The sequence below is a fragment of the Diorhabda carinulata genome, chromosome 3, assembly GCF_026250575.1.
Source record: "Diorhabda carinulata isolate Delta chromosome 3, icDioCari1.1, whole genome shotgun sequence".
NCBI classification, from domain to species: Eukaryota; Metazoa; Arthropoda; class Insecta; order Coleoptera; family Chrysomelidae; genus Diorhabda; species Diorhabda carinulata.
The window spans coordinates 25,483,110-25,495,650 of NC_079462.1; the positions used below are offsets into that span (position 1 = coordinate 25,483,110).

The 12,541-nt window shown below is 31.6% G+C and overlaps 1 protein-coding gene across 1 annotated transcript in view; it reads left to right on the forward strand.

Annotated features, from left to right (window-relative positions):
• The window catches only part of LOC130892035 (uncharacterized), a 341,323-nt gene that overhangs the window by 195,965 nt on the left and 132,817 nt on the right, over nucleotides 1-12,541 (forward strand). The window contains exon 3 of the mRNA XM_057797217.1: nucleotides 339-399. Within this exon, the coding sequence (XP_057653200.1) occupies nucleotides 339-399 (61 nt within the window). The remainder of the gene's footprint in view (nucleotides 1-338; nucleotides 400-12,541) is intronic.

Here is a 12,541-nt window from a genome sequence, read left to right on the forward strand (position 1 = left end):
AATTATGTTTCCAATAACTAAGGGGAAAGGAACTTTTTATATAGAAGTATTATGTTAGTTAAGTTGGAAATAATTGAATTCTTATGACCTGATATTTTAGTTTAGACACGAGATCGATTTCTTGAACAGCAATTCTGTTTAAAAAATGACCAGAATTATTCTATTTAATAATACAGAACCATCAATGAATTTTATAACAATGTGAAAGACGAGTTCAATTTATAAAACTAACATGTTGATAGAAAAGAATGTTCAAATATCACTTTTTATATAGTTTTATTTGGTTGACGATTAAGCCTAAACATATATAACTGATATTGTCTCAATTTCTTTTTCAGTTTTGGCTGGCGTTGGTGTCGAATTATCGTTTCATAGACATCGAATTGGATACTATCTCCTGTAAGTAAATTGAAAAATCATTAGCTCGTTCTCCATACAAATGACAATTTTGTCGAAAAAGATAGGAACATTTCACAGATCTAGGTTAAATCTTCCTAATTTTTGCAATAATAACCTTAAAGTACTACATTAACGAATTATTCGGCTACGCTAATAAAAAATATTCAAAATAATTTCCCATTTTCTATTAAACTAGTATAGCTGAGAAATATTGATGATGATGAGTTATAATATATACCAAAAATAGAAGAAATTATCTAATTACTATCAAAACAACAAAACGAATGAAAACTTTTGCGCTGAAAACTTCTTTTTCTGGTGTAGACTCCATATATTCCGAAAATAGAAGCAACTTATACCATCAAGTATTTTTTATATATTGTCTCATCTATAAAGCTCTGAAGTTGTGTGAATTTATCTAGGGTTTTTTTCATTTTTCGGGACTATAATCTCTCTTTTCCTCTTTAAGACTGCTTTTTCCTTGAAATATTCGCTTACATCACCTCCATTTTTAACCAGCCCAATCAATTTAAGGGTAGGAAACTTACAGTTGATGAGTTCTATACTATTGATTTCTCTTTTGAATATGCCAAGAAGATGGGTTTCCTGAAGTGAAGAGTTTGTTGGTATCTACGGTTATACAACGGCATCTATCATGATCAATACTTTGTAAAAATGTGATTGGATTGAAAAATTTTTATTCTTCTATCAAAATAGGATAATTGTACAACGAACTTTTCTTGCAACTGCTATGCAACTTCTGATTACTCAATTCTAAGAATAATTGCTCATAATGGGAGAAATATTATTTCTCACGGAACTTATCACACAGAATCATTTATATGGACAATCAACAAAAATCGACGTAAACATCTCAATAAAAATCTCATAAATACATATTTATAACAAATAATAAGGATACTGCAAGTAGTGTTGATTCTAATAATACTCCTACAGATACATTGCAGAAGTAACTTCAGATTTGTTGCCGGAAAATTCGAAGAAATTGGCATATGGAAAATGGAAGAGATAGAGAAATAAAATCACAAATTTATTAAAAGTGTACTTTTGGTTTATTTTGAAGAGCTGTGGGAATCTTTGGAAGCGTCTATACTTTATCCACAATATTCAATGTGGCGAAGTACCGTCAGTATAAAAAATAACATTGATATATTCATGTATAAAAAATTGCGATTATGTCCTCAAAAAATCAAACATATTGACAGCAGAAATATTTGAATGAAAGCAATATCTACTAATAAAAGTACGTTTATTTTCAAGTAATTGTTCTTAAAATTGATCTCACGTTTTCAATTAAATTCGAATTTTGTAATTGGTGGTTTTTTTAGTTGTTGTCAAACGATTTATCAAAAATACTATTTTTAATTCTGTTAAATAGATAAATATATTGGAATGAAAGGTCAATGTTACAGTGGATGGCGTGTCCCATAAAACATTCACATTCGTGAGTAAAGTTAACTTTCCCCACTTGATGCACACTATATTATTGTATGACCTTTTTGTGAATTTTATTTCTATCGTGAAATTTATCCACTTCGCTTTTATCGTAAACACCCTCGTGCACAACATAAATTGTTACTTTTAACCCTTATAATATAAATAGCCCATAACTAGTTGCGAAAAGTTAAAATTTCAAAGCGGGTGCTCTGAAAAGTTCCATATTCCAAAATTCGGAAATATCTGTTTTAAATAAACAATTTTATAATTCATATAACGCTCATTACCTGATATAGATACTTATTGTAGATTTATCGGTTGTAATTGGAAACGTAATGCATAATAAGCAGACAACCGGAAATATACGCGATGTGTGTCGTACATGAAACACGTCTACAATGATTATTATCTAAATTGAGAGGGTACAGCACGTTATTGGATCCGCATTTGTGGAAAATCTCACACGGTTCAATCAGATGAGTACAGGATTGGTTTCTGAATTACAAATATTTATTTATTATTATTTAAAAATATAATCCAAAGGTTGTACTGAGTTTGGCGGTTGGCACGTTTTATACTCTGTGCATTTTTTTTTCCTGTAAAATGACCTTTGTTCAGTGTGTATGAATTTGAATCAAAGTTTAGCTTTAAGGAAAAATACTAAGCTGTAGAAGTAATTGGAACCAAACACCATACAAGAAATGAACAGAAATGCTATAAAACCTTACACCCTGAAAGCATGGGCAACACACCAAGCATTTTCAAAGCAGAAATATATGCAATTCAAAAATGTGTCCAGCTCAAACTAGAGAGGAACTAACGCATAGGAGACTATCATCCTGTCTGATAGCCAAGTAGCCATTACAGATTTAAGCTTCAATATTATAAAATCCAAACTCGTTTAGAATTGCTTAGAAAAATAAAACGAGTTAGACAAAAAAAAGTTGCCCAACAAGGGAAGAGGAGGGAAATGAAATAAATGATAAGCTCTCTAAAGCGGGGGCATACTAGCCTTTCATGGGACCTGAACCCTACTGTTGTATCAGCTACAGAACAATAGAAAAAGCATTGGAAAAGAAAGTAGATGGGATCAAAACAAATTATTGGAATAACTGAAAGGCAGGAGCTGAAAAGGCAAAGATTCTCCTGGGTAACTATAACCAGAGAAGATCTGCTGAAGGTATCAATCTAAGTAAGAACAATCGAATACCAACAGTTATAGACTAGAAGCTGTTCGGATCGCCTTTCCACGTAAAAAACTGATGAAAATATCAAAATAATCGGTGATCTTGTTGGATCTATAGAAATTGACAAAGAAAGTACGTTGCAAATTTTTCATGGAAATTTTAACACGCGAAAAGTGTGTGCCAAACTGATGCCTGAAATCCTTACCTTTGAACAACTAGTACAATATCCCAGTACTAGACCACCTCCCTTATTTACTAGATCTTGCACGATGCGACTTTTAGTTCTTTCCTAAGGTGAAATCAGAAACTGAAGGTAACTGCTTCTGAAGACGACAACTTGGTTATTGAAACGCGCGCCATACAGTGTATTTGTAAATATTGGTGTTCTGGTAGTGTAAATAATGTGTTCAGTAATTAAAATAGTTGACTGACCTAATCAAGTAGAGGAAAATAAAAGGTCCTCATCATTTATGTTTATGTCAAGCATTAGATGAACGGAAAATACAAACCATATGTATTATAATTGTTTCACCTGCTCTGGCCAGCCATCAACATCATGAAATAAATACTTGATTAGTTAAACAATGATGATTTCAATATATAGGAGAGAATTGTACTTCGTATAAGAATGGATCGTACCTATTATCTGTTCGCTTTATCGATATGTGTGTTAGATTGCTGAAAACATTTTCTCCGTATCGTCTGAATTTATTACTTAATAGAAACAATTGACTTCAAGATGATGGAAATAATTTGTTTTACCAAAGTCGCCTCTGCTGTACAAGAGCAACTCTACCACTGATTTCACGTGTAATCTGCTGAAAGAAGGTCGATCTGGCGCGTGATTGTGGAAGATAGATAGGTTCTATAAGATTAATTTATCCGAATACGAAAATTGTAACGAGGATTTGGGCAAATCCGAAAAAAGTCGATATTTGGAATTGAAGAGACCGAAAAACTAACCGTTTCCACAATATATAAACGAAATCAGAGAATTTTGCATTCAAAAAAAATAGATGACTTAAACAAATATAGTAAACAAAGAATGTTTACGCTCATTTCGATTTGTTTATGTAAATTGATTTCATGTTAATTTTTTTTTAGTTAAGACTGCTCATATTATCGCACTGCCGCAATAATGAATTTAATTATTATTAACAAAAATGATATACAATTCAAACTATAAAATTCCTTTTTGCAACATTGATTTCAGTTTATAGAATCAAGATCTAAATTCAAAAATAGAATCTATTCAACAATTCAATAGAAACATTAAATCAACGTTTTATTGGAACTTAGATAATTAGTTATATTAACGGGTTGTCTCCATTAAAATTACAGAGTACTCTTGTTGAAGTAGAAGTTTCCATTTACTAATATTATGAGAGCATCTTAAAGAAGAATCTTTATTCCAATGAGAAACTTCCCCTTATATCTTGTATAATGTTTGTACTCTTGTAAAATATTTTCGTAATTAGATCATCGTAAGCTTTTTTGTCATCCGAAGAAGCTATAGATCTGAAAACAGAGTTTTGTGATTCCAAAGGTGTAATCAATTGATTATTTAGAAAAAAAAAAAAAAACAAAAACAATAACTGAGCAAAAATATACTGACACATTGTTATGCCGAAAAATCGACGGCCGTGTTGGCGGAGATGAATGCACACTTTGCAACATTTTTTTGAATCGTTCAATGTAACTGGAAAGTTGATAGACTGCGTGTTTAGACTTATAAGGAGATTATTCTTCATATATTATATTATTATTATTATTATTATATTATATTATTATATTATTATATTATACTATTATATTATTATATTATATTATATTATTCTTCAGTCAAATCTCATCATATTTTCCGTCAATAAAATGAAACATAAATTCAAAATAAGAATGGCAAACATGTTTTCAGAATATGCCAATTACTTCATACAAAAACCAATGGGAAAATTTTAGTTACATCAATATCTGGTCACTTGTTTTTCGAGAGGCATGCCATTGATCAACTTCTACAGCAAAAAATGAGAGTAACTTCTCTTCTTTTGAGACTTTTCGGACTTTTTTATTTATGTTTCAATAAAGAATATAAAAAAACAAGTTGAACAATAACTTTTCCTTGCAATTGTTTAAATAATATAGCATAGGATTGCCCCATGGCAACATGTATTTATATCATCACTAGGGCAATTTGAGGATCGCTTAAAAAAATTGAGGTGAAATAGTTTTCGGTACTCATGCGCCGATTTCTCCTGGTCTATCATCGGATTACATTCAAGCCGTATGAGATAGAACAGCGGAATGAGAGATAGATGTCACTATTTTGTCACAATTCCACATTTGGTTTCGCAATTCAAACAAAATACTTGTCAGATGTAACGTACAATGTTTCGTATGCGGCTGATCTTGATAACCTTTTGTGTGGTTTTAAAACCATATATTTTGTTGGAAATAGGTTGCAAATGTGGAAAATAAAAGATACTATCTAAGCGTATATGCTTTTGTGTGAAAGAATTGCAGTGAATAATAAGAATGTCATCCTATGATTTATATCATATTCAACCGAGAATATAAATAACTGTATATCGGAGAGATAAATAACAGATATATGAAAACTCTTTTCATCGTATAAATTTACACTTGCATTAACGAAAGTTATCTCATCAATATATAGTCAGTTTTTAATCACATAGGGTACTTTTGGTCCCTCTTATCCTACAAGTATGAATCGAATGGAAAAGAAATTTCATAAATTTGTCTTATCGCATTGAAGTTAATTTAATTCGACTATCGGAATCACTGAGAATATGAAGAATCAATTTCATGGATTTTTCATTATCTGAAAACAGTAAATAATACGAAATTATGTTCATATAAAAAGTTAACAAGGCGATACTAATATCATATATCAACAATAACATTTAGATAGTCAATTCGAGTTCCCGTGCCAACGCCATGGTTTATTAGTAGCAGTACTAAAGGTACAGGTTCCTTTATGCTTTTGGCGGCATATTTCATATTCAAATCTTTTGTCGAATAATTTTTCGAAATAATTTAATTGAGTTGTATGACCGAAGCTGTCACGAAAATCTTGTAAATACACCCATTTTACTTCTCCTCAATTTTTCATGGTGTTTGAAGTGGTATTTGACAACTTTGTAGTCTATAAATAGTTTCAGGTTTGTCAAGATTTAATCGCCCTTAGAAGAGTAAGAATTGGATACCAAGGACTCAGTAACGATTGCCTAATATCTTTCACATATAAAGTCATTTGTATCAGCTATAGTACCAGTTTAACTATCAAGTACATTTCGCGTAAATATGCCGCCGAAAGACAAAAGTTTTAACTTAAACCTAACTACAAAGACATCCTAACAGATTTGGAACAATTACCTACCTACTTCAATTCGTTAAAAATGTGAAAATTCAACAACAATTATATATTCAGTTTTGCCTAGGCTAAACTAGTTTTTCCTATACGCAACAGGATTAGTCCTAGTCCAAACTAATTTGCTCTAAGCCCTATAGGATAATCAGTTTAGCCTAGGCCAAAATATTTGATCCCGATATAAATACGTACATTCTAGAATAAACTAGTACGGACTACTCTAACATCATAGTATTTATCCACAAAGTCAAAATAATCAATGAGGTTAGGTTAGATTAGATCGGGCTTGAGTAGCTTAGGCTGGCAATTATACTCTGCAATTCTGAGCCCCACAAGCACATTTCACATGGTGTGCTTTGGTGGTGAATAACAATTCTAGCAATTGAAATATGATTATTGCTCTAATTTAAAAAAATATTTATTATTTGTTATAGTATAATTGTTTGTATTACCAATTATTCATAGCTTTTAACGACGTATCATTCTTGTTTTAATGAAAATTATTATTTTCCCAATTACGGAGTATTTAAGTTTAGTTTATTTATTTATTCTGACTTTCTAGATATACTATAATGCTTAGACTATGCAGTACTAGTTTATTCTAGAGTGTGGGTATTTATCTGTTCATGGTTTATCCTATATTGCTTAGGACAAATTAGTTTGGACTATGCTATACTAGTTAATCTCATTGTACATAATAATAATGTGATACTAACCCATTTTTTAGTTATTTATATATTTGATTATAGAGCATGAATTGAGATTTGCCACTTTCTTATGAGAAACGAATCATTTTAGTAGAAATTCAGTCATAAATTATGCGGAACTAGTTCATTTAACAATAGTAATAATTACAAATATCAAACTAAATAATTTAACACTTGTCTATGGAAAGGCAAAGTTCAAATTAAATGAATAATGGCAATTCCTATGTGACACATATTTGAATAAGAAAGTTACCGAGACTTGAATTTCAGAATGAACTCTTTCAACGCCAGACAGGAACGACGTGAAATATGAATCAATTTGAATTACAATTGCGACGAAGTGATGAAATTCAATAGGACTGAAAATAGGTGCAATTATTTAAGGTGGAAATTCAATCAGCAGAAATGATTTTATATAAGAAACCGTGGAAGATCTACTGTCCTAGAAGGAGAATTTTGTGAAATTCCATTCAATCATGTAATAAAAATCGTCAGTCAGATTATTGATGAATTCAATAAATAGAGAAAAAGAAGATTCGGATTTATTTTCAAAGAAAGCAAATTGTGAAATAATGATAATTCAATCCCTGTTGTGAGTTCACGAATATCTTTAATTTCACAACTCTATCATTCCAAATGACCACTGGAGTTGAATTAATTTTCTCAGCATTGTTCTTGCAAGAAAACTGTACTTCGCGTTATTAGGTAAATATGTGACTAAGGATACGAATAATCTCTTACAATTCATCAGTATTCATGTTTTGGGCATTTCTCTATTCTCTTATTATATTATGATGTAAAAGAGTCAATGGAATTAAAAGTGTTACACCCCAAATAAAAGTTCATCGTCTTTATTTTTCAGGTACTGTTGAATAAATGACAACATTCTCCAAAAATTTTATAAACTTTCCCTAGTAAAAAATTGATAACGTATTTATCATCTTGTAGCTGAACAAATTGCACCTTCTAGGTACCCACAAAAGGAGGTGACTTGCTTGTGGCACTTCGTTTCAACCAACTTAAACTTCGTAAAATAAATGCGCTATAGTCAGTAAGTCTGGTTCTCCTTGGACAGTCTGCTTTTGATCGCCTTTCTCGAGTGTCCCAGGGCCGTTATTATTTTAATTATAAATAACATTGACTTGAATTTACGTTCTAATATTCTTCTTTATGAAGATGATCTGAAATCATACCAAAAATCATTGGTGATTTTCACTTATTTCAATATGGAATCGATACAATTTGTTAGTGGTGCGTTAAAAATTTCCTTATTAGCATTCTATAATTGACAAAATGTTTGAACTCAATTTTTATCCACAATAAATGATCTGATTAGTTTGAATTTAATAATAAACAGAACACATGAAAATAAATAATGAAATCACACACATGAAAGGAAAAAAAATTAGTACAAAAAGCACAAAAGATTGAAAATCCAAAAAAATAAGTTTGGACTCGATACAACTTTTAAGAGGACAATCCCCGACACGGTAAGTCAGTACTTCATAAGCAACTTCCGATTTGTACATCGACGACAGCTATAAAGAAGAAAAAGGACATTTCGGACTAGACTTTGGGAAATTAATAAAGGATTTATCCGAGGCAGCGATAGACACGCGCATTGTGACGACAAGGGTATAGCCAGAACAAATCATTCACGAAAAGACCTCCTGGAATCCAGCACAGAACTAAAGGGAGAGGAAGGACCCTACGAATAAAAAACGCGACACAGAACACATTGAGGTCCTGTGGCAACGACTGGCATTCTCATAAAAATGTAGGTGTTTGTGAGACATTATAAAATTGTTACTATTCTTAAGAGATGGGATGCTAGTAACGAATTATACCGATTTATGCAGCCTATGCTTTCAGCGCAGTGACATTAATTTTCATTGATTGGCATCTTGTCATTCATTACATTGAGAATTATTTCATATTTTTATCAAATGTTACGTATTTCTCGTGCCTGTATGCATCCTTATACATTTTTTCATTTCTTGAAAAACCACAACAATGATGCAACTTCAAAAGAATGTGGTAGAGTCGAGAGAAAAACCACAAAACAGTGCGGTGCCTTTCATATCTCTCCGTGTTTCTCGTGAAAGTATTAAAATTCTATGCTTTTGAAGTTTCCGCCAATATTTTTATAGATTAGAGACAGAAAATATATTAATTTCAAAAACTCATACATAATACGCAATAACGATTTGGTCTTACAAGAAAGGAAATGTCAGCTCTGTATTGATTGAGGTAGATATATTTTCATAGAATTATTCGATTACATTTTTCTGCTTAAAGTAATGGACAATTACTTGATATATATTTCAACCAATGATTCGTACAATTAACTCAATTTCATGATGTTGAGAAAGATTCGAACCGAAAGCAATTTTACGATTACGATGATTTGAATACATGGGGACAATATTATTAATCACGACTATTGTTGTGAATAAGAAATGTCAAACTGATACTAAAAAACAAACTGAAACCTCTATTTTCTAGTTGGACAATTGCCCGAACGTGAAATTGTTAAATTGTTCAGAGATCAAAACGTCAGCTTAGCAAAGATTTATGAGGCAATAAGAGAATGTGAAGAGGGTATACACTAATTTACCGAAAAATAGAAGACCTAACATTTTGGCAAGAAATAGGATTAATAGACCGATATAGAAACTGAGTCGCCGATAACGGATTCACTATCAAAATTATTTGATATATTGGAAGAAGCATGTTATTGTAACCTATTATCTTTATTCACGTTAGAAGTTGACAAAAACTAAACATGCCAATTTTTTGTGAGTGAGTCAGGGGTTGGACAAATATCAGTCCCTGATAGTTATTGAGGCAATGGATTTTTCTACACAAAAATGCAACACAACATTTAAATAATAAATGCATCACTGAGTGACACAGACGAGAATGTATTTCCCTACAAAACATTGCAAAATATTTATTTATGAATTAGCATTAGTTTCTGAATTTTTCACTGCACTTACTCAAAACATATTCTTAATTCTACACTGAGAGGTCGTCACTATGTCTTGCACATCTATTGGTTTTCTGTTTCCTTTTCAATGGTAAGTATATTCATAGTTTTCAAATTTATTGAACACATTTTTAGCTTCATTTTGTATTCATGAGGTTCTTCCAGAGTCAACTACAGAAAAAAAATTATTAAATACGTTAGTAAAAAATGCTGCCAGATGTATATTACCTCGTTTTAACGTATTCGGATAATTTTTCTATTACTATACTTAATTCATAGCCTAAGTCATTCCCTGTTGGGAAAATTAACTAAATCTACACTAAAATAATAAAATGAATACATTTTAATCCTGTGATACCGTGTGGAAATATTTAAAGTTAATGAATAATGAATTAAACTTGTTGGAAACGGTGATAAGACAGATGATCAATGAGAGATTGGACAAATATGGTTGATGCAAATATTGTAAAATTGAAAATGAGCATATTGTAGGTGTAAAAATTAGGGGGTGAACGTTATGACAAATTATCGCGTTAGAAAAACGATGCTGTCAACAGAAAATACAATATTTTTTGTTATTTGAGGTGTTTTCAGGCGAAATTAAAACCGGGGGAGTGTTTATAATGGTATGATTTATCAATGTCATCCCTTATTCAGAATAATCACTGAAACAGTTGATTTGATTATCGGTTGTGGTACTGACTATATAAATATCTGTTTGAAATTTGTATGTTGTTTTCTGTTGGCTTCAACGAATTGTGTTACCGAATAGTTGCACAATTCTGTATTTGACAATACGTTACATTGTGTTTCTGTAAAGAATTGCAGCATTTTGTCATTAATCCAATTAGTTTACTTGATTATTGACACTATTTTTGTAGGTCGATCAGTATTAAAACAAGACGTAAGTAAACATATCAACAATTATTAGATGTTAATAATAGATTAAATAAATTTACCGACAAGCTCATCCTAGCAATACCTTAATTTATTATACAGAAATAGTCCATATCTTTCAAATTTCCGGCAGTAATTGATATTCTCATGTATAAAAATTTCTTTCCAGCACTGTATATTTTTTTTCTCGTTGCCTTCTCATCAAATTTATCCTATCTTATATACAGCAACTTGCGTTCTATAAACAGATTTTCTGGCTATTATGTCGAAGAAGATAACACATCAACTGACTCGATCCTCTCAACTAAGTTTACACGAAGTCATATCAGGTTGTTGATATGGTTTTTAAGTCTTTCACAGTATCTTTCAACATCCTTTCGCTAAAATAAATTGCTTGTCATGTCTACACGCAGTCCGTGGTTGGAGACATTTTATACAAGTAGGTTGTTTTCAAATAAACAAGTATGCGAAAGAATTTTCGAACTATCAAAACAATACTTCAATTGTAAAACTGAGTTGTTAGCTAGAACTTGAGATATAAATTATGTTCAAGATAATTAGAAAAACTTATACATTTAGAAGTGAATGTTTCAACTGTCTTTCTGGGACCATGATGTTTATATGTACTGGAGACTACTGACGTGCGTTTATTGAATCGTAATTGTTTCCAAAACTACCTATATATACTAAATTGTAATTGTAAATGCATCCAACAACATATTTTTAATTTTAGAAACAACCAGTAATCACTAAGGGCCAAATCTGTAGAATTATAGTAATTTGAAGTCTGGCAGGTATATTGCGGTTGATATAATGATAAAACTATGACTAGAGACCCCGAAGGACAATAAATCTTTTAGTACCTTCTTCTTCTCTTTATCTTCTTACCTAAGTTTGTTAATAAATTGGCACAATAAGTATAGTTCAAGGTAGGTAATCTACTGAAATTACGCGTTCAGCTTCCCAAAATACGGTTAGCATGATTCTTTCTGCTCAAAGTTACCTTGACTTTTTTTTCTAGATTATGAACGAACGAGCAAATCACGGGTCACAGGTTCAAAAAATTAACAATGAGCTGCTCAAACATCAGAGGTCACTGAGCATGACAACATTTCTGAAGCTTGTCCTAGCACATTAGGAAGAACTTTAACAGAAACGATGATTCATCGCAAGTTAAGTACTCTTTGGATCCCCCGGATGTTGATTGATAGACTCAAGGAGCAACGCCTTGACTATGTCAGCAAGTTCCATCACAGGAAATGAAACGTGAATTTTTCATTTCATCTTCCGAAAATAAACAAATTGCTTCATCCCGAAAACGCTGGACTCTACGTCACTCATCAAACACAGGGGCTTTTTAATAAATTTCGCCGGGCTGTTATGCCCCATCCCTCTTATAGCCGGGAATTAGCTTCCCGTAATCATCATCTCTACCACGAGCTACAGAAAAACATAGATGGCAAACGATTCAAGAACAACGTTCAGCAGATATCACAGGCTTTCTCAACGGATTGGC